The 22,218-nt window shown below is 38.1% G+C and overlaps 1 protein-coding gene across 1 annotated transcript; it reads left to right on the top strand.

Moving 5' to 3' along the window:
• Positions 1-2,161: 2,161 nt before the first annotated feature.
• On the top strand, positions 2,162-22,102 carry glud1b (glutamate dehydrogenase 1b). The gene is made up of 13 exons (XM_014968693.2): positions 2,162-2,768; positions 9,357-9,437; positions 9,601-9,656; positions 10,215-10,278; positions 12,123-12,217; positions 13,391-13,570; positions 16,817-16,954; positions 17,047-17,184; positions 17,274-17,354; positions 18,204-18,327; positions 19,905-19,996; positions 20,175-20,237; positions 21,234-22,102. Exons 1-13 carry the CDS (start codon positions 2,372-2,374, stop codon positions 21,351-21,353), a joined length of 1,629 nt encoding a protein of 542 aa, XP_014824179.2. The 5' UTR covers positions 2,162-2,371; the 3' UTR covers positions 21,354-22,102.
• The last annotated feature ends 116 nt before the right edge of the window (positions 22,103-22,218 follow it).

Here is a 22,218-nt window from a genome sequence, read left to right on the forward strand (position 1 = left end):
CAAGCAGGTTTTGGATAGAAATCAACACTAATGCGTGTTAGGAAAAATATCTATATGCGAGTAGCCTTTTCCAATGAACATTTATGGTTTCAAGTCCAACATTTAATTAACTTTAGGACTCCCACGGTTATAATAATTGAAGTGTTTGACCCGAACTAACAGTGTGTCCCCAATGTAGTCACAACGGACAGAAAGCTTCATGCCATCACAACAATCAGATATCAGTTTAGCTCCTTCAATAATCATTTGTGCTAAATAGAAAGTTAATGACTGATGAGTGAAATCTGGACCTCTGCAGATCCAATCTAGCTGTGCCATTCACCCAACAAATCAAGGAAGTGCTGATGACAGCAGGCCTCACAGAGACCCTTTGATCAAACCACAAAGTACAAAACTTTTACCCTGTTGTTGCTCTAAGTAAGCTAATGAATGACCTGGCTACGGTACAAATAACAGCAGAAGGCCTTTGCCCTCAAACGCAGTATCTTGATCCAAATCCATATTCATCATTCATTGAAACATGAGTAATATTCAATAATTTGATGGTTTATGGCCTTCATGTCTTTTAAGGGAGACTTACTGCATCTATTGATCCCCCTCTAATCAACAATCATGTAATATAAAGGCCACGTCAATATGGAGTGCCTTTTTGTAAAGTTACAGACAAAAAGCTGTCATTTTGGCTATTTAGTCATAAAAGCAAAACATTGAGGTGTATTTTTAAAATCTTATTTATTAATTTATTGATATCAACATTTCAAACTAAGTATTAGCAATTAAATTGCTAATAATTGCTAATATAAAAGTTACTAAGATATTAAAATTTGAGATAAATATTTAGTTAGCAAGCTAAATATTAAACTTAAAACAAAATATGTAGTTAATAAGTTAAACATTTAACTTCAAATTAAATATTTATCTGCTTTTAGTTCTTTTTTATTATTATTAATTTTATCACTGGGTAAGAGGATTTTCGTTGAAAATGTTTTGTTTTGGAAAACGTCGATCATGACTGCTTGAATGTTATTGGTCCAAATTTGACGCATCTTACGTATGGGGGCGGGGCATCAGTCAATATTTTCTTGTTATGGCGGACAACAGAAAGTTTGACAGGGAAGCGCAGAAAAGAAAGGAAAGGGGAAGAAAAAAAAAGACAAACGCGGCAAAGATGGTGATGAAGAAAATGCCCGAGCTTACGGGCTTTTTTAAACCTCTTAGCGGAGATGAAACAGAACCATCGTCCTCAAAACGTTAGCATTGCTAACAGCGGCACTACGATCCCGCCAGATCCTGGAACTGTGGCTGATCTGGCAGTGGAAACGTGATCTTCTTCGTAAGCTGCGGGCTTATTTGGGCTGAACAAGGACCGGGGATCTGTCAAAATATGGATGTTAACTTTCAAGCATCTGAACGGGTGTGCAACTCTTCTCCAACTCGCACTTCAAACATAGGCTCGCAAAACGCGCGTACATCCAAAGTCAGTGGCTGCTAGTCATCATTCATGATTTCAAACGGGTATCAGCGTCCTGGCGCCGTTCAGTTTGTCACCTACTGCCGAAATCGACCCAAAATCTTCTGCGATCGACGTATTGAGCACCCCTGCTCTAGCATAACACGAATGGTTCAGAAACAATATGAAATGGGACGGGGGAGAGCTATTTATTAACTAATTAAGTCGCGTTTGACTTAATCAAACACGATTAAGTGTTTGATTAAGTGCTAGAACTGATTAGTTCTAGAAAAACTAATCAGTCACGGCTAATTCGTGGGTGCACCCACTGATTTTTTTTTACAGCAGAGAGCCGCTCCCCTGTACCCGCTTACTTTTACCCCTGATCTTATATAAACAAAAATTGTTTTAATTTGATTGATAAAATAATATCTAAGTACACAACTGTTATCTTAAAGTTAATTTTATGTGGCCGTATAGAATAGAGTTACAGCAGGCATGATTTGACCCGCAGACCTTATTTTGACATCTGTGTAATAAATAATGAAATATTATTTTGTTTTGGATTCTTTTGTTTTGTTCACTCATTAAAAAAATGCTTCCGCCCTGGTAGATTTGGTGTAAGCCGTTGGGTGATTGGGGCATTTTTGGGCTGTTTAAAAGCGGGAGCGCGCGCTGTCAGTGGACGCGTGCCTGCGCTCCGCGTGCGTCTGTCTCGCGGTGCCCTCTCTCCCCTGGCTCGCGCTTCCTTTTAAAGCAAACTCTCACAGCATGCTATTTTCCCACTCGGCCAGACGAAGGGACACGGTGCGGAGCTGCTGTGTGTTTCATTCAACGCCCCCTTCCTCTCGTCACCCCCATCGTCCTGTTGTTTAGTTTAATTCTTTAGCAGTTTGTTTACACAGTTAGCTTGTTTCAGTCATGTATCGCTATTTCGGAGAGCTGTTGAGCCGCTCTGCGGGAAGTGCCCTGGCCTCGGGATGCGTTGACTCCGCTCTCCCGGTGTCGTCCTCCCTGATGCGGGTCCGCCGTTATGCCGACGCGGCCGAGCAGCCCGACGACCCGAACTTCTTCAAGATGGTCGAAGGGTTCTTTGACCGCGGTGCCACTATCGTTGAGGACAAGTTGGTGGAGGACCTGAAGACCAGGGAGAGCTCCGAGCAGAAAAGGCACCGTGTTCGCGGCATCCTGCGCATCATCAAGCCGTGCAATCACGTCCTGAGCGTGTCTTTCCCGATCAAGAGGGATAACGGAGAGTGGGAGGTGGTGGAGGGGTACCGCGCCCAACACAGCCAGCACAGGACACCATGCAAAGGAGGTAAGAACCGAGTCAGAACCTGCTCTTCTTCTGGCGCTGCTAGCTTTAGCAGGCTATGTAGCATTAGTTAGCAGTGACGTTAGCTTTTTCAACAAACTTCAACACAATCCAGCAGGTGTTTATGGTGCTTCACAAATTCATATATTTTATTTGTTTTAAGTGAACACAACAGTGGTTTTTAGAATAATTAGCAGTGTTTTCGTTCTAGTGTCATAGTTTACAGTGACCTTACAGTGCTTGTATGTAGCTACAACAAGCTGTGAATGAGTTTGAACTTTAACTCTTATTATAAAGATATTCGAAGGAAAAAAAAAATCCAAAGTTGTAGGATCTGTTTGAAAGAGCATTAAAGACATTTCAGGCGATGCCAAGATCATTTAAGTAGATTAAACATAAACATTGTTTGCACATTTATAAATTTGACATTCTTGGGTAATTTATACTCTTCACTTAATATTAAAATGTGTTAAAAGCTGTGTCCCACAACTGAATCACTAAAAACTAGCATAATGTCTACATTTATTTACATGTTGCCATGACAATTGTAGCCAGAGGTGGGTAGAGTAGCCAAAAAATATACTGAAGCAAGAGTGGCAGTATATTTTTACTCAAAGTAAAAAGTAGTCTTCCAAACATTTACTCAAGTAAAAGTAAAAAAATATATTTTGGGAAAAGCTTTTCAAGTACCGAGTAAATATTTGATTTGAACATCTTATTTAATTTGTGAAAATTGTCATCAGAAACAAAAATATAACATAATGTGCAACTTCTATCATTTTGAAGATTAAAATAAAAAAGTTTTTTTTAATTTTTTTTGCAACATGAAGCAAATGTTGAAGCAAATTTTGATTTTTAGAGCAGATTTCATACAGTCAGTTCAGAAGTAATGCCTTCTAATAGGTAACATATATCTTGGAGGAACAGCGCAAAGTATTTCCAGTGACTATCTACCATTTACTGTATATTCACTTGACCTTCAAATGGTACAAGGGGGTGAATTGAATGACAATGACAGAACAACTATGTTTATTGACATGTGTAAGAAAACTCTCTGTAAGTTGTGTATCTGATGGATTTTCGACTAAAACAAGAAACTTTATGTGGGTAAAGTATGCAGGAAGTGCACTCAATTAAAGTCTTTTTTTGAAATAGAGTTAAAAAAGGTATGTTGCTGTAAAACTACTTATGTACAGAGGGTGGAATAAATATTAATAATGTTACTAATAATTACCTTTTTAGAGCCAGAAAGTTGACTTTGCAGCAATTGAACAGTGAGAATATCAACCGTTGGCATCAATGCATTATGCGGGGGATTAATTGTTGCTTTCATTTTGACTTTTACTACATTTTTAGCATGTCGGATTCCAGTTTTTCAGGTTGACAAAGCATGTGCTCTTATGTCAGATCAGGACGTACATTAATTTCTGCTCCAGATAAATCAGACATTCCTAATTTGTCAGATCAGAATTTGACTTTGAGGCTATGTCTACAACACAAAGTAAATAAAACGGATTACAAAGTGAATTCTGGGCATGTTGTAACTCAAACAATGGGGATTTTTAAAACTTCCACCCACATCAGCAAATAAGAAGCTGGTCGTGAATAAATTGTTCCGCCCTTACTGTAGTTATAAATCCAACAACTGGAACAAAAATGTGAGCTACAGAAACAAAGGTAGTAACATACTTATTCATAATGTCTTCAAAATAACGCTTTTCATAAATGAATGCAAATATACTGTTAACCTGATAAAATATCTTTAAAATACTAACTTACCAAAGCAACTTTATTTGAAGCCGATTTTAAGTAAGCACATTAAGATGCCAAAATCTTCTCCTGAATCCTTTCATGCATGTTAAGGTTGTGAGCAATTATGAGTTATATGTATCAAAGAGTAATGAGGTTTTAAAAACTTGTTTTAAAAATCTTTTTAACAAAATGCCAGTGTCTCTGGAGTTTTATCCTGCTGCATGGAGCATAAAGTAATGCTGCTCTGCTGGTTTAAAGAGGGCTCATACATGTTTGTGTTTCTGACTAGAAAGACAAAATTGGCTGTCTGGAAATTTTTCCACTTGCAAAAACACAGAGGGTCATGCTGTGGAAACTAAAGCGCCTCCATTTTTAAGCTAACATTGTTTGAAAATACAGTTGCCAAGCTACAAGCAGCCCTTGTGTTTTAGCTGCAGGCTTGATGCAGGAACAGATAGCCTGATTAATAAACCAGCCAATATCAGCTTGTTGTACCACAATGCTTTATGAAGAGTCAAAATAATCTAATGTGATACACTGAAAGCTAAACTAAATGTAGGTGTTTGTTTTATATTCTTGCTTCATGCATCCTGGATTATTGTGCCAGTATGTTTTGTTGCTATCACCAGCTTACAGTGTTGCATATTTTTATGCTGGCCCATGATTTCACTCATCAGGCACATCATTGTTAACACATGACTCACTGAGAAGTACTGCTAGTGATCAAAGTGGCTCTGTTTGTAGGTTTTGCCTCATGGATGCTTTGTGGTTTGAATTTTGAGTTTCAAAGCAGCAGTAATTTGAGCTGGACTAAATGAAAAAAGAGACGTGACGTATGAGGGTGGGTGTTTATATAGGCACTACTATTTGTCAGCAGAGTTGCTGGAGGGGAGGCAGGGAAAAGGGACACACCTTTGTGTTTGTTGGCCTTTCAGAGTAGAAGTTTCATTGCTGCGGAGAGAACCTAAAGTGGTGTAAATTTCTAGGTTTACTCTATAAAGCATTAGTATCAAAGCTGTTCTAAATTGCCAATTAACTATTAATGCCACAAGGCAGAAATCTAATGTTTTTCTCTACTAAATGACTGAGTAGTAATGGGCGATCCTTTTGAATAGCTACCACTTCAATTGTCTGTCTGTGTCTCAAGGTAGTCTATAAAAATCAGTGGTGTTAGAATAAATCTGTCTGTATTGTGAAAACCTACAGTGAGCTGGTTGTGATCCTGGTTTACATTAGAAAACCCGTTTTAAAGCAAAATATGTGGTTTTCTGTATCCCATGTTTTTCTGTTTTTCTGTTTTCTGTATTCTGTATCCCAGTAAGCTAAAGGTTAATGGTTGCAGAGGCAGGTCGAACCAATCCCCATAAGTTTTAACTTTCCTTTCTCACCAATTTGCTAGAGATGTAGAGAATTTGGTGACTGATCGGCCGGGAACTCAAAAATGCGTAATCTGATCAGTGAAAATCCCATACAGAGTGTCACCGGGTCACACTGACGCTGCTTAGCATTGGGAGACCCGAAGTTAGACATGTTCAGCATCAGTGCGATGTATAAAAATGAAGCTTGAGGAAGTACTAAAATGTGATGATCTCATGTTGACACATTTCTGTGGTCTATTCAGGCTGTTTCTCATAGAGTGAGTCTTTACAGGAAAGATAATAATTATTTATTGAGGAAGTTTGATTAAAAACTTGGTTTACCATTTTTGATAACCAAAAAGTGTTCAGAAATAAAGTTGAAGGAACTATGGAGATGTAAGAATACATTTTAAACAGTTTTTTTCTACAACCAGTTGACATTTCTGGGGTTCTTTCAGGCTGAGAGAGAGTGAGAGAGAGCAAGACGTTTAGTGAACAGAAAATCTGGACAGTGTAGAAAATTTCCTCTGTATTTCTTTTGAACTATCAAAGCCTAATTTCTGTAGTAATACTTAATTGCTAATAAAAAACACTAAAGCTAGCTTTGTAGTGCCAACCGAGTAAATTTGTATTTGTTTTAAATCTCTAAGATTTACAAAATGACCTAAAACAGGAGAAGTGAGGTGTCAGATAATCACTTTCTTTTACAGAACATTGGTTCCTGCACTCATTAAACCATTATTACTGGAAATAAATCCTGTACTTTATGTAGGACTGCATCGTCTAAACAAATTTTTTTTTTTTACTCCCCTGAAGTAGCCGACAGTTTGTTTCTGGTTCGCCCAACTATCAAATTGAGATGCAATAGCATGACTTTCATAGCAGATCTGTTGATAATAAGAACATAAGCAGCAGTTGTTATCTTTCATATGGTTTAATGATTGATGCATTGTGCAGACCCTTGGCTAAGTTCAGAGCAAACTGCAAAGTGCAGAGGTTGTTTTTGCATTTCAGTGCAGGTGTATGCGTGCAGTCACCCGTCCCTTTAAGATCCAAGGTGACTGATGGATGTCAAACTGGACAAAGCCACTTTTTACCAGACCTGTAGGGATCTGGATGCATGTTCAGTTTTACATGGGCTGGAAAATAATATAATATATAATATAATAATCAATAAATCTGTGGGATGTTTTACATTTGTCGCTCAAGAGGAGTGGGTTTATTCTAGTTTGCTAGAAAAACATAGAAAGTAGATCTAGATGGGCATCAAAGATCAGAATTGGATCAGCAGGTCGGTCCTGCAAAATCTGAATTAGTTTTCTGACCAGCAAATGCTAAAGCTGGAAAAACTCCCACAGTATCTATGTAGTTTATTCCAGGTATTTCAATTAATTTGAAAAAATTGGCGATATATATTCGTTAAATATTTTTTCTCCCGTTTTCTTCACTATTTAGAAGACGACAAATCAAAAAGAGCCATAAAATCCTGATAAAGTTCCTCTTGACTTCCAATTTAATCAAAGTTTGTCTAGAAGAAGCATTACCCTTTTAAAATAAGTTATTATATCAGCATTTTAGCTTTATCTGGGTGAATTATGCACCCAGATAAAGCCAATAAAATATCCCTTCATTCTTTTTGTACCACAGCTATGAGCAACACCTAAAGTTGTAGACAATATAAAAAGGAAGACCTTTAACCTCTCAACAGGGACTTAATAAAAAACAACCCAAAGAACAGAATCAATGTGAAATGACACCAAAAATACAAAACAATCCCTCTGAAACCTAAACTTTAATGTACCAAAGATTAAATTATTTTTTTCATAATCATTGCGGGGATATAAAATTTATTATTTAATAATTAAATTTGGTAAAAGTGTTGCTGCAAGAATATGATGATGAAAGTGAAGCAGTAGTGATAAATAAAACCCCACAGCAAGTAACACTGGATACAGAAATTATGTTTAATTAAAAAATACTGCATTAATCCCAGAGGAAAACTAAAAGTTGTAACTCATAGAGATTATAGAGAAGTGAATTTGTTTCATGTGGGTTTGAAGTTCTTATTTCCTCTATTTGCAATCTGTGAGTTTTGGTTTCTTTGTCGAATCTCCGTCTGCAGAACCAAATACTGGAAGATATTTCAGTCTGACTTGGTTAGATTTCGACCTTCATAAATTTCTATTGCTTTCATTTATGAAGGATCTCCGGTAGCACTCTGTGTTGCATCATATCTGAAGAAGCCTCTGACTGAAGTCAGCCTGTTGTTGCATGACACCTTGATGAAGAGGATATTTAGGTTTAGGTTTGTCTGTAATTTTCTTTTTTTTATGAAGAATCCTTCTTTGCACAATAATAATCCGTAGATAAACTGTTGGAGTCAGCACATCCATAGGCTGAGCTGTCAGAGTCTAGCTATAGAAATTAATTTAATCAAAGTACTGAAAGTACTTTCGATTCTGATATGAGAGATTTTTTTAACAGCCAGATTCTGTTCTTTATTTTAGAAGAATGTTTTCAGATCTGTTTTGGTTTCTGTTGCTATGGTGGGCTGCATGTTAGGTGGATAAACGGATGGTTGGATGTGTGGGACCCATGTTTTTTTTCTTCTTCTGCCATTTAATTTGATCAGCGATCTCTAAACTGTCCTCTGGCCTCAGTCTGATCTGCTGATCTTTGGATGAAAGGAAAAGAAGAAGGAGGGAGAGCTGCAGCTGCTGTGCTCTGAGAGATGGTGCTTTGTTTCTGATGCTTTTCATTCTTAAGCTTACAACTTTAAACTGTTTTCCAGTAATGGCACACAAGGAAAGAGGCTCCTACAGCAGCAACGCATAAATATGTAATTACTTGAAGCCTTTTCTGGTTCTGAACGCACATAATCAACTCTTGTAATCCTGATAAAACGACGCGCTGTCTCCTGTCCGTGCAGGACGTCCTTGGATTTCGCTCTGGTTGTGCTATTTTTGTATCTGCTGTTAAATTACACTCACACAGGCAATGTGCCAGTAAGATGGAGTAGTTCGAAACATCCACCCTGGTTTTTTTATGATCTCATTACAGGGCATTTGTTTCCATAGTAACAGTAGTAAACGCCAGACAACAGGAAGCGACGAGTGTAGCTTGAGGGATGGGTTTGGAACGGAGGGCAGTGATTGGTTCCCTCAATCTCCACCCGTGCAGCAAAGTACACCCAAGTGTCGACTGATTTCTGACCCCTATATGTTGTTGTGTAATCATTGGCACCGCAGGGTCCTCATTCTGCCTTCACAGCTTCCTGTCAAGTCTGTTTGCCCTTTTTTTTTAAGGAAAGTTTCAGGAAAAAAAGTAAAATAATTTTCTTGTTTTAGAGCTTTGAAACAGTTTCATCTCATTAAGCACAAGAACTGATATTGATCTCCTCTACCGATGGTCTGTGTTGTCGTCAGGTTTTCCCTTTATGGTGGCTCTTTCTGTAACTCCCTCCTTGTTGTTTTTACCTCAGGTATCCGTTACAGCACCGACGTGTCTGTGGACGAGGTGAAAGCCTTGGCCTCTTTGATGACCTACAAGTGCGCTGTCGTTGGTAAGAGTTCAAGATTAACCTCTGCTGATCATCACCTACAGCTCCATATGTTACATATGTTTCATCACTACTATTTTACATCACTGGTTGTACCAATTATGCTGCTCCGTACGTAGTTTCCCTGCTTTGTTTCTTGCTCTTTACACTTTCTTTGGTTTTCCAGATGTGCCATTTGGAGGTGCCAAAGCTGGAGTAAAGATCAACACCAGGAATTATTCTGTAAGGCAGCCAACACTTCCTTTTCTTATGTCTGTAGAAATAAAAGTGTTCAAATGGCAGGTTTTACAACTTTTTGTATGCAACTCTGCTGGGGTTGTAACTGATAAAGGATGAAGTAATTTCAATGTAGTTGAGAAATTTGTCAAAGAACAAATGGAGACAGGAGTGAAGGGCATAAAACTGTCAAACATGTGGGACAAACCTGCCAAAGAGTTATGATGTTACATTAGAAACATGAAAGTCAAAGTTCAAAGCATAACACGATGTGAAACAAAAGTGAAAATCTTCATCAGGTGAAGACTCAAGACTATTTGTCTTAAAGCAGTGTCTTGGTGACCTAACAAACCAGCACCCTTTGTAGGAATATAAAAAGTAGTGATGCCCCGATCCGATCACAGAAATCGACCCTGATCACGTGGTTTCAGACTCAATTGGAATTGGGCGTTATATATATTTTACTGACTCTTTTTTTCCAAAAAAGAGACAAATCTAGCAGGTTTCTCTAGTTTATTAGAGACTTTGGCGACATAAAGATGTAAATGTAACTTTTTACTGCAGGATAATGAGCTGGAGAAGATTACCAGGAGGTTCACCATTGAACTGGCCAAAAAGGGTTTTATTGGTAAGTTTTTGAAATCTTTTGCTCTGGAATAAGATTTGCTGGGTTCAAATCTTAGTGTGAAGGATGTGAATAATATTTCCATTTTCTTCTGGCTCTCTGCTCATTCACGATAAAATCTAAGTTTGAATGAAAACTTCAATTAGATTTTCAGGAAATTTACAGGATCTCATCCTTAAAGATTTTTAGTAAAGAAGCGTGAGCCTGCTGAAAAGTGCTGCCTAGTAAATTCACCTCTTTTTGCATGAATTGCTGCATCAGTGTGTCGTGGCTTTGCGGAAAAGCGTCTCTGTCTCTGCTGCGTCATTGAGTCTGGTGTCTCATCTTTCCTTTGACTCCATAGATTCTCTGTTGGGGTTTATATCGGGTCCATTTGCTGGTCCATCAAGCACATTAAACCGGTCATAAAAGTTTAAAGTGTTTGCTGTCAAAAGGATGTTAAATCCTGCTGATAAATAAAACCATCGTCTCCACCTGGAAGGAGGATCTTTGTGCTCTGGGCTGAAGTTTAGTTCAGATGTTTTGCATCTTCTTTTATTCATTTAACTTTTCAATAATCAGTCCCTCCAGGAAGTTGTGATAGAAACTATTATTGCAAATTCACTCATCATTCGCCAATTTTCCGTAAACTTAGGCCGTTCACGATAACATATTTTGCTGGATGATAAATTGTTCCAGTAATTATTTCAATAAACAATAACATTGCTGTTTAGAGACCATTTACAAGTAATATTTTGATACAAATTCACTCTCTGATAAACTTTAATTTCTTTAGAGAACACTTTAACTAGAATACATTTTAAATATCCAAAATAAAACAATAAATGAAACAGAAATAAACTATTTCTTGAAAGCTGGACCTGCAAGATGAAAGCATGTGTGCAAAAATGGTAACATTTGCCTGGTTAAATGCTGCACAGTTAATCAATCTCAGTGCATCATACTGAGCTTCTTAACAAGATCATTACCTATTTCACATCCCTTGCTAGCTAATTAATAGCAGAAATAAACCCAATCATCATTAATTTTTGTGCAGAAGTTGTGCTCACTTTTGCTTTCCACATATTTAAAGTAAATCTTTGTCACGATAGAAAGAGCAGAGAGGAGACATTAGACCAGAGGCCAGCAGCAGGACGATGGTGGAGGGGCTTCTCAGGTACGGAGGGATTATAACATGCTGAGAAAAAGAGAAGGAAAGGAAAAGTTATGTGGAGCAATTTTAACTTTTTTGTAAAAACCAAAAATAAAGCTGGAAAAAATCACAACTTGGATTGTAACTTTTTGAAAAATGTGCTTAACATCAGTAATTTTAGGTCTCAACAATCATAAACATTGCAAACACCCTGGAGAGACTGAATGATATTTAACTTTTTAAATAAAATTACTAAAAAGAATCGACTTTTCATTGATGATCAGATTTAATGAGGTGGGCCTGTATGGTAAATAAATTTACTTGGTCAAAGTGGAGAAAATCAAAAACCTGTGAGACGGAGATTCAAACGTGAAAAACAAATAGAAAGGAACATGCCTTCGTTTTTCTTCTCCTTAAATGTTCTTTGCTCCAACATATACAAACAAATCTGGTGCGCCGGTTCAGCCTGGGGATTGCTTCTACGCAGCTTCACTGAATACAGGCAAATATTTGCTGTGTTCAGTTCAAACACAGTGGAGTGTTTTGTTGTTGGTTGTTTGCATCCATTTTGAAATGTGATCATTTTCACTGCAGTTTAAAGCATGCAGGCCATCTTTTCTCCACTCTGCTATGAATCAAAGCCTTCCTGCACCATTTACTGAAGCTCCACTCCTCCTTCCCTCCCTTCTTTTCTTCCTTCCTCTTCATTCCTCAGGGCCTGGCATCGATGTCCCGGCGCCAGACATGAGCACCGGAGAAAGGGAAATGTCCTGGATCGCCGACACTTACGCCAACACCATCGCACACACTGTGAGTTCTCCAACATGCACAACTGACCCTGTCTGACTTGGATGGAGAGTGTGGTGGAAACCTTTTAAAAATAGGCTAAATTAAAAACAAGAAATGAGTCACATGTAAACCACGAGCGCTAATTTCCTGCCCCTCCCTTCCCAGCTCACCAAACAAGTCATTCCTCCTCTTTCTTTCTCCCTTACAGCAGCTTCTGAAACCGAAGCCAGAGCCTTTTTCTGTTCCCCGTTTATCACAGTTTCCCTAGAAATAATCAAAGAAAATCTGATTTCACTTCTTTGTTTTCCTTTTCTTTCTTAAATACTTTTAAGCAATAGTGCATTAGATAGTTTTTGAACTCTCCTAGTATTGAACTTGTTTATGTATGATGGGAATTTCTGCATGTTAGGAGCTGCAAGCAGCAGCATTTCAGGTCAGAGGTCAAATACTTGAATCCACCCAAACTTCTTCTGTTTGTAGCTCTAAAATAATAATTTGCTGCTTTTATCTTTAACTATGCATGCTTTATTTTTTTTAAATGATGTATTCATGATTCAACATTACGGGAAAGTTCGAGTTTCAAACCTCATAACACTGTTCCTGAATTATGACGTATTTTTCTAATAAGTTGCAAAAATAAAACCAGAGTGATTGGAGGCAACTGGCTGAAAGAAGGTTACTACACTTTCTTCTCTCTAACATTTCAATTTGCAAAACTTAGACCTTTATAGCATGGAGAGTTTATAGAAATCACTCTCTCTTTTTATTAATATGTCAAAAATAATTGTAAATGGCAATAAGCAGGCAAAATCTTTTAAACTTTGAATTATGAATAACTGTTTAACTTTTCTCTCCTTTAAGCCAGTGCACTCCTGCCCCCTTTGGCCTAGTTTCCCCCTGACTGAGTTTGTAAAGGTGACAGATTCTTGGGCAGGATAGCTGAGAGCAGAGGATTGTGGGTAGCTTGTATTGATGTTTGTTGAGCTTTCTGCACAGATGGCAGTGCATTAAATAGAGCAGCAGCCTCTGTATGCCTAGCGTGCGGCACCCGAGTCAGAGCTAATCCACAAACTGCAGAAAAGTCCTTAAAACTGAACAGTTTCCACCAGTTGTTCTAACTTCTGTAACATTTGGTCCATATCTGTATTTATGTAAAGAGGGAAATGTAATTGGATCTTCCTTGTGTGTTCGCAGGACATAAACGCCCATGCGTGTGTGACAGGAAAACCCATCAGTCAGGGAGGAATCCACGGCCGCATCTCTGCCACCGGGCGTGGAGTTTTCCACGGGATCGAGAACTTCATCAACGAGGCGTCCTACATGAGCATGGTGGGCCTCACGCCGGGCTTCCAGGACAAGACCTTCGTCATCCAGGTACGCCGACGTTTAGGGTTTTTATTGCTGCAAGTTAGTGTGGGGACATGGACTTATAGTTTTATTGTGACGTTTGGTGGTGCTGGTGAGATAACTATAAACATTATGATTTAGCAAAAAAGCATATTTGTAGGTAACTATATGGAATGAAAGAATTAAATTTTATCATATAGGAAGCCGTTGTTGAAATAAAATTCATAAGTCTGCTACTATGAAATCTGTGAACATGCTTGAATTTCAATTTGGTGTTTTCAAGGTTTTGAAAATGTTTGATATTCAGTTTTGCAATAAATTGAAATGTAACGTTTGATTAAAAGCCTAAATTTGGAAAACATTGTTTGATGTTGAAACCAGATATTTTCATACACCTAATAAAAAGATGCACATTTTTTTTCTCCTTATTTGAAATTAAGAAGTCAGACGAAATTTTTCTTGTTTTAGATTACTTAGAATTACCAAACTTATTTATAGTTGCTAAATACCAGAAAACGTAACTGGAACATTTTTTTTTTTAGTTTTTTTGTGTGACTTCATTTTTATTTTTTAACACCAAAGTGCTACCAGAAAAGTTTTTGAAAGCTTACCTTCAAACATCCATCTGTGTGTAATTAATCTATATAACGTGTTTCACTTAGTGATAGTTTTTGAATTGGTCTGTTTTTATGCGTTAAACGGGTCTAGTCAAAGTAAAGTCCTAAATCTAAAGGAGATGCTGCAGCATGACTGATGTTCTCCATCCAGTCTGAGCTGGAGTTTGGTTCAGTACCGACTGGGGAAAAGTTTCAGTCTCTAGTTGCAAACAGCTGGTAGATGCTTGTAGCTAACAGTGTTTCTACAAAGTTTTGTTGGCTGATTGAATCAGACCATCCAGGATTTCATTAGTGAAAAGATTTAGAAACGAACACATTCTTTACTTCCTTCTCTACAGCATCGTGCTACTTCCTGTTATATAAAATTTCCCTTAAGCACATTGGACTTTCTGGTTGTGATGAATGCCTGTGCAGGGCAGTGAAGGCAATGGATTGCTGAAAACCACAGTCAGACGTTTCCCTTCTCTGCTCATGGAAAACGATGACTCAGTAAGAGAGGAATGAGTAAACAGAAGGAAGAGCCTCCCTCTTCAGCTTTCTGCAATTTGAGCCAAAATCTGTTCTTTGGTTGAAAAGCCATCCAGTTTAAAATGCATTCAGTAAACTCACCGCTCTGTCTGAAACAGACACACCATTGTATCAGGTGTGAAAGGAGGAGTTTCTGCAGATTCAAACAGTGAAAGAGCAGCGTTCTCCATGAATCCCAATTTTATTCGTCTAATGAGGGTTTCTCACACACAGACCTGCTAAACATCAACACGTGGGTAGAAAACCCCTCAGCAGTGGCCTCTGCTGTTTTCCCAGAATGCTTTCTATAATGATCGGCTCTCTAGAAAACAATGCAACACGATACGCCGCCCTGATGCATTTCACTCAGTAAAATGCCTGCTGGGTGGCTGCAGCTTTACTTTGTCCATACAGACTTCTGGATTCAATCAAATATCAGTTATCTGGTTGATGGATTCTACAGTTTTTACACTTTTATTTTTACAACATCAGTGAGGAGGGATGAGGTTTGCAGACAGGCTGTTTCAGTGAGGAATAACGGACAGGAAGTAAAGTCGGGGAGACCACAGCTGAATCCTAATGTGGATTTTTTAAAACCTAATCCTCTTGTTTGTGTCTGAGGATTACGTCGCTCTTAGATTAGTTTTCCTAGAGATTTAACATGAGAATTAACAGAGCAGATCTCTTGTACTGTTAAGTGAATCTTTTTCTCATTCTTTTTCTTTTTTAAAATAATTTTGGAATTATATGCCTCCTTTTACTGTATGCACAGTATACAGTATTTCTCAAATAAAAATAATGTTAATATTATTTCGGGCTGCAACAATTAATCTGGTTAATCGTAATAAGTCAATTATTGAAATGACTGTCAACTAATTTAGTAAGTGATTAATAAGTAAAGTGTATAGACTTTAAAAAAGCCCATTTGCTAAAAGAAAACGTACTCGGATTAGTAATTAAGCCAAAACTGCCATAAAATACAAATTTTTTCTATTTGAGGTAAAAACACCTTTTTCTGTAAATATGTTTGACCTAAAACTCCTCAAGTGGCATAACTTTAGATTCATCTGATTCAAGTTCATTAAAGGAATGCCAATGTTTTGGATTTTGGCAAATAAAACATTTATTTTCTTATTTAAAAAAGGAATTGAACTGTTTATTTTCATCTTTAAGTGTATTTCTAATATAGCATAAAAATATTTAGTTGGTTAAATGGAAAATCTGCAGATTGTGTCAAATTTTTTTTATTCTATTAATGGTCAGAATAATTGATTACTAAAATAAAAATGGTTGCAGCCTTAGTGTTTTGCAGCGTTGCAGCAAGTCGATGCATTCTGGCATCACTGATGCTTTAAGTGGGTGCAGGTTGCTTTGATAGGGGCCTTCATCTGCATGACTGGGTGTGGCGTCTCTCCTCTTCCTCATGACGAGTCGCCATACCGGTACCTTTGGCAGTGCAGGAATGTGCCAAATACTGCAGGAAAATGAGATCAGGATTTCTGTAAAGGAAGCATGAAGTGCTCTAAACCGTCCTCAGTGGTTACATAACTGATCCAAAGCTGAGAAAAAGTAACATCTGGCTGAACAGCATCCAGAGAGGCTGGATGGACAACAAACGCCTCGTTCTGTTCCCAACAGAAGAAAAGGGCACAAAAGTTGTAATTTTATGAAAACAGTTGATTGAAAACCGATGACCAGCACACAATCTATTCAGAATGACTGAAATAGATTCTGGACGTTACGAGTCATTTGTTATCTGTTATCTGTGGCTCTTTGAATGGAGTTGAGCCGGATGATTGCTACGTTTGAAAATAAATTTATTGAAACAACTCTTCACTGATATTCTAGCAGTTTGAAATGCACCTTTTTTATTAAGCTGGTGTTGTCAAATTATTTATGTTGTAGCTGGAAGCTAAATTAAAAAAAAAAACATTTAAGTCTCAGTACTTAAAAGCACTGTGTTAACTGTATTAAGCAGTAGAAGAATGTGGAACCAACTTTGGCCACAAGAGGGCACCAAAGTATTTGAATTTAGTTAGGCTGATTCAAGCTTCAGTGATGTGAACTTGTTTTCTGTAGAAGGGAATTGAATTTTTTTAAAAATGTCTTACCTCTGTATCCATCAGCTATTTATTTATTTTCTCCTCAGGGTTTCGGTAATGTGGGTCTCCACTCCATGAGGTACCTGCACCGTTTCGGTGCCAAGTGTGTGGGCGTTGGAGAGATTGATGGAGCCATCTACAACCCAGACGGCATCGACCCAAAGCAGCTGGAGGATTACAAACTGGTGCCAGCACCGCCGCCTTACCTTCCTTTACTTTAGATCTACCTTTTATTGTGAATAAACATCACAAAATATCTGTTCTCCCCTCTTTGCAGCAACACGGCACCATTGTGGGCTTCCCGGGAGCCAAGCCCTACGATGGGAACATCCTGGAGGCGGACTGCCACATCCTGATTCCTGCTGCTGGAGAAAAGCAGCTCACACGCAACAACGCCCGCAGGATCAAGGCGAAGGTGAACACTCGTTTCCACTAACAGAAGGTGGCTGATAGTTTATGTTTCCTTTTGAATTTACATTAAAGATGAACTTTTGTTTCTGTCAGATCATTGCTGAGGGAGCCAACGGACCCACCACTCCAGAGGCAGACAAGATCTTCCTGGAGAACAACGTCATGGTTATTCCTGTGAGCAGGCTTCAAATTCACAGATATGTTATTTAAATTAAACAAAAAAAACAAACTTCATATATGAATTTAAATTTAACTGGTTCATCACCTGTTGAGGTTTTACCCTGATGAGTTCATTCATGTTTCCCTGTTCAAATATTCAAACAAACCACAAACCGCTGCCTGCATCAGACATGAATTTATCTCGACTCAGATCAACTGTGATTTAGCTGAAAATAAAATGAAAAGACATAAAAACTTAAACGTTAAAGTAAAAACTCTGCATGAACTGAAAGTTCCCTGAAGGTGTTTTCTTTAAATGGAAAACTTAAATACGTCTTTTTGTCACTGGTTTACATAAACATATATTAACCCTGTTAATGTTGAGAGTTGCTGTGAAAGCAAAGATATTTAGACACAAATTTTTTTGTGCTCTGGATTTTGATTTATTATTATTTATCTAAGAATATGCAGGATATTGAGCCCAAGAAATGTTTTTGTATTCACTTTAATTGCTTCTTTTTATGTCTTTAAAATGCATTTACATTGTTTTATAACAGCAGGTGACTTTTTCGAGTGTTTGTTTTATTTTTAATGCCAACTTTATTATTTATATATGCATATAAACAGAGACAAACTCATGAAGAAGTGACTTTTTTATTGTATTTATTTCTCTTTAAAGCAGAGTGTTTTTGTTTTAAGCTCCTGTTTGTAGTTTTAAATAATTTACAGACAAAAATTTCACAGGAAAATTTTTATTGAACAGAAATCAAATCAAATTTTGAAGCACAGTTTTGGTTGCAGGAGACATTTTGTTCTCAACAAGTAGCAACGATCAGGACTACATGATGTTGTTCTTCCTTGCAGGACATGTACCTGAACGCTGGTGGTGTGACTGTGTCGTACTTCGAGTGGCTCAAGAATCTCAATCATGTCAGTTATGGGAGACTGACCTTCAAGTACGAGAGAGACTCAAACTACCACCTTCTCAGTGAGTACAAAACGCTCTGCAGTCCTAACATGACCTCCAGAATATGGTTTGGGGAAGAGGGTGAAGGGAAGGAAGGGTCAGGAGACGGAGAGAAACGATCTCAGAAACAATTGAATTAATCCTCTATAGGTGATTGTTTTCAAACCATTCTAAAAATCTTTGCCTTGTTTGCTCATCACCATGTATCACACACATCCCAGTTGTCTCATATAACATAATGGCACCTGGCTCTGTATCCCATTTGTAACAGATTATTTTTTCAGGTCCTTTGCTATATTTATTATGTATGCGTTTACGCATTGCTTCAGGTTTTTCTGTGTAAAACATGTACTTGTCTTCCTGTCCATCTCTCTCAGAGACAAACAGAACCTCTGGCTTAGCTTTCATTTGTTTTTCCCGTTCTGTTTTTCTACGCCATGCTGTTTCACCATTTTGAGTAAATCTTTGCGGCATCTGCATAAAAAAGAAAATCCAAAAGAGACGTATTAATAAAAATTTACTTAGGACGTTGACATGATAAAAAATCAATCGGGGTGTGATTTCTGTTAACATATTACGCATTTGGAGGGAAAGTTCACATAAAAACTACCTTAAAAGGGATTTTATCTGTTTCTTATTTTTCATCAACTGATCCTTCAGACAGATCACAGTAAAAGTTAGTTTGTTTACCTCTTCGGCCATCTTTCACTGGTTTTATGCTTCAAACAGTAACTGGTGGTGAAAACAAACAGGCTGACTGGTGTACCAGTTGTTTCCTAAAAACACAGAATAACAACGGTTGTTAAATATTTTACTGCTGCTTCGCTGGTCGTATGAAAAGTTCTGCTGTAAACACATCTTTATAATTTTCTGGCAAAATGTGAAGCATTTGTGTTATTTTTTTATTTCTTTAAAACAGAAGATGGTCTGTTTTGATCTGCACTTGTGTCATGAAGAAAAGAAATAAAAGTAATGATAATGTGATTAAAAAATGTGAAGGCAAATAGAAATCTTACCCGGTTTAGTGGCTGAGGCGGCACTGATGTGGTTCTGCTAGCAGCTTCCAACAGTGTTTGTGTTTCTTTCCTGCCTTTTCCTGCTTATTTATACCTTCTCTGTATTTCACAGCAGCCAATCATATAGGGGTAAATTTATTTTTCACTATGTGTGATGGAGAAGAATAAAATGTACTTTGTAGAACCAGTTTGCCTTGAACTTCCAGATTTAAAGTACCGACGTTTTGCTGATATGTTTTCGTTGAGAAGACAATGACTGTTATAAAAAAATGCAGTCCTGGGTTGGGTGACCAGATGATCCACTGTGTGTTTCCGTCCTGCATTTTGATTCACATCTGTCATCCCAGAGATGAGTTTACCAACATTAGTACTGATTTTAGGTTTCAAAGTGAGCAATGTGGGACAAATGTTTCTACTGTGAAGCATGTGAGGTACTTTTCTGTTTTATTCAGGGATAAATGCTGCATCTTTGGCCATTTCTACCTTTTAGTCTTTGTTACATGTCTCCTTGTTATGAAAGCATCTTAAAAAGCTCTAAACGAATCCACACGTCTGTCTTCTTTCCCTGTTGCCTCCTTCCAGTGTCTGTGCAGGAGAGTCTAGAGAGGAAGTTTGGGAAGCAGGGAGGACCCATCCCCATCGTTCCCACCGCCGACTTCCAGGCCAGAATTGCTGTGAGTATCGTCTGCTCTCCTCAGCTAAAGCAAAATCGATACAAGATCTGTACCAGAAAGCACTGCCTCCAGAAAATAGCCACGTTTTCTACAGGATAAACATCATTCATTACGATGTTTTAGGTTTAGAAAACTGATGCATCTCCATGATTTGGTGTTTAATAATCCTCATTTGCAGGGCGCCTCGGAGAAGGACATTGTTCACTCTGGTCTGGCCTACACCATGGAGCGCTCCGCCCGGGTGAGTTTGGCACCAAGTTAGGAAGGCAGAAGTTATGAACTAAAAGCTGCTCAGTTAATGCACCAATTTAAAAAACAGTTTTTAAATTAAACGCTTTATTGCAGCTTCACATTGCAGTAAGATGTTTTTTCCTTCTTCTGGTATTTCTTTCCTCCTTCCTTTGTCTTTGTGTTTGTGTGTTTCTTTCCCAGCTTGCACAAGAAGTTCTAGTTGTAAATTTTTGGTGAATTTGAGTGTTTTCTGTTTTGAAATGAGTCCAGATGAGTCGAGGACTCTGGAGATTTGAGTCTGTTTCATTTTTGTTAGACGTGTCCAAACTTTTCGTCACATGGGCCAAAATCGTTGAGTCAGAAGTGGGCCAAGAAAATAAAAATAAAATCAAACAAGTAAAGTTGTCCAGTTTTTGCTGTAGACCCAAAACTTAAAAATATTTTTTTTATTTATTTATTCAAATCTTCTGAAATAAAAGAAAGTTAATCTAGTTTTCTTTTTTTTTGGGAGTGGGGGGCTGATTGAACAAATTTATTCTGTTTATAAAAAAAATAAAAATTTGGTCACCATCTTTCAAAACACTTGCTTTATTTAACCACGTTTAATAAATTAAATAAAAGCTGATATGGTGCAGCAAAGTCTTTGTGTTATACTTGACATTTCCCAATATTAGAAAATTATATTGGTAATAATTTCACCCTGAATAAAATTAAAGTTTGCACAGATCAGATTTATTTCCTTCTTGAATTACAGTTGGGGCCACACAAAATCACTCAAAGGGCCACAAATGGCCCCCGAGCCGCACTTTGGACACCCCTGATTTATGAAGTAGAAATGTTCTAGCAAATCATTTCTGCTGTTTCGCAGTACAAGAGAGTAACATTTCTGAAGCTGCTTATTAGTTGATTTTGCACCAATTAAATCAATAGAAACATTATATACTGTAGGCGATTCTGTTTTTCCCATTTTAAAAATAAATAAGTTTTCTATCATCTGCCTTTGCAGCAAATCATGCGCACAGCAAGCAAGTACAACCTGGGTCTGGACCTGCGGACGGCCGCCTACGTCAACGCCATCGAGAAGGTCTTCAAGGTCTACAACGAAGCTGGGCTGACCTTCACATAAACGCCAACCTGCACTGCTCTCCGTTCCTCCGCTCTCCCTGCTAGTCATCCCTCTCTCCGGCTCCCCTCTACCTCCTCAGACAGCCTTCTGAACATATCACCGTTTACCGCAGCTCCCCACACGCGCAGCCACAACCTCACAATTTCCTCTGCGATATCTGTGCAGCCGTCGACACGCCGCCCTGACCTCGGAGTTGGAGCAGACATCGGTGTTTGTGAAGAGAGAGAAGACTCTTTCCCTCCCTCTGCAGCCCTGTAGGTGTTTGTGTTGTGGCAGCCATGTTTCACGGCGCTCCTATCGTAGTAGCTGAATGCATGTGTAGCCGTTTCTGATGCCTTATTTCGGGATGAGGTGGCGCCTCGAAGGGAGCCGGCCACTTCAGTCTAACGTTGATTAAAAGGGATTTAGATTTAACTCCATGTGAATTAGTCGGATTAGTTGTTTTTAATCTTTCTGGTGAAAAGATTAGCGATTCTAAATTTCAAGGACTCAAGTGTCTTTACTGTCCTCTTCATATTTCTGCTTCCCTTGTTGCTTTAGCTTAACGCAGCTTCTCTAGACGCCGCCGGCCTCTAGAGAGGAGCAGAGGTTTGGCGAGCGCGTTGTGATCACCTTGTTAATTCTCGTCTGTTTAACCGTCCTATTGCTGCATTGAAACAAGTTTTTTTTGGAGGAAACTGCTTTTTATTTTTATTGTATTCAATGTTTTTTTTTTTGAAACGACAAATAAAATGTTCTTAAAAAGGCAAGTGATTTCTTTAAACTTCTTTACGACATCTTTACAGGAAACCAGCATAACGTGTACAAACGATGAGGTTTTCATGTGGATACTCTGAGTTTTATCTAGGGGTTAATTGATAAATCA

Source organism: Poecilia mexicana, unplaced genomic scaffold, assembly GCF_051168715.1.
Source record: "Poecilia mexicana isolate PSO_F unplaced genomic scaffold, ASM5116871v1 scaffold_19, whole genome shotgun sequence".
Lineage (NCBI taxonomy): Eukaryota > Metazoa > Chordata > Actinopteri > Cyprinodontiformes > Poeciliidae > Poecilia > Poecilia mexicana.

What these genes read in the sequence shown, in the direction of transcription:
- glud1b (XM_014968693.2), top strand. Translation starts at nt 2,372, where the DNA reads ATGTATCGCTATTTCGGAGAGCTGTTGAGCCGCTCTGCGGGAAGTGCC. An exon ending in GGCCAAAAAGGGTTTTATTG is followed by an intron (nt 10,279 to 12,122) that starts GTAAGTTTTTGA and finishes TTCATTCCTCAG; the next exon opens with GGCCTGGCATCGATGTCCCG. An exon ending in ACAACGTCATGGTTATTCCT is followed by an intron (nt 17,355 to 18,203) that starts GTGAGCAGGCTT and finishes TCTTCCTTGCAG; the next exon opens with GACATGTACCTGAACGCTGG.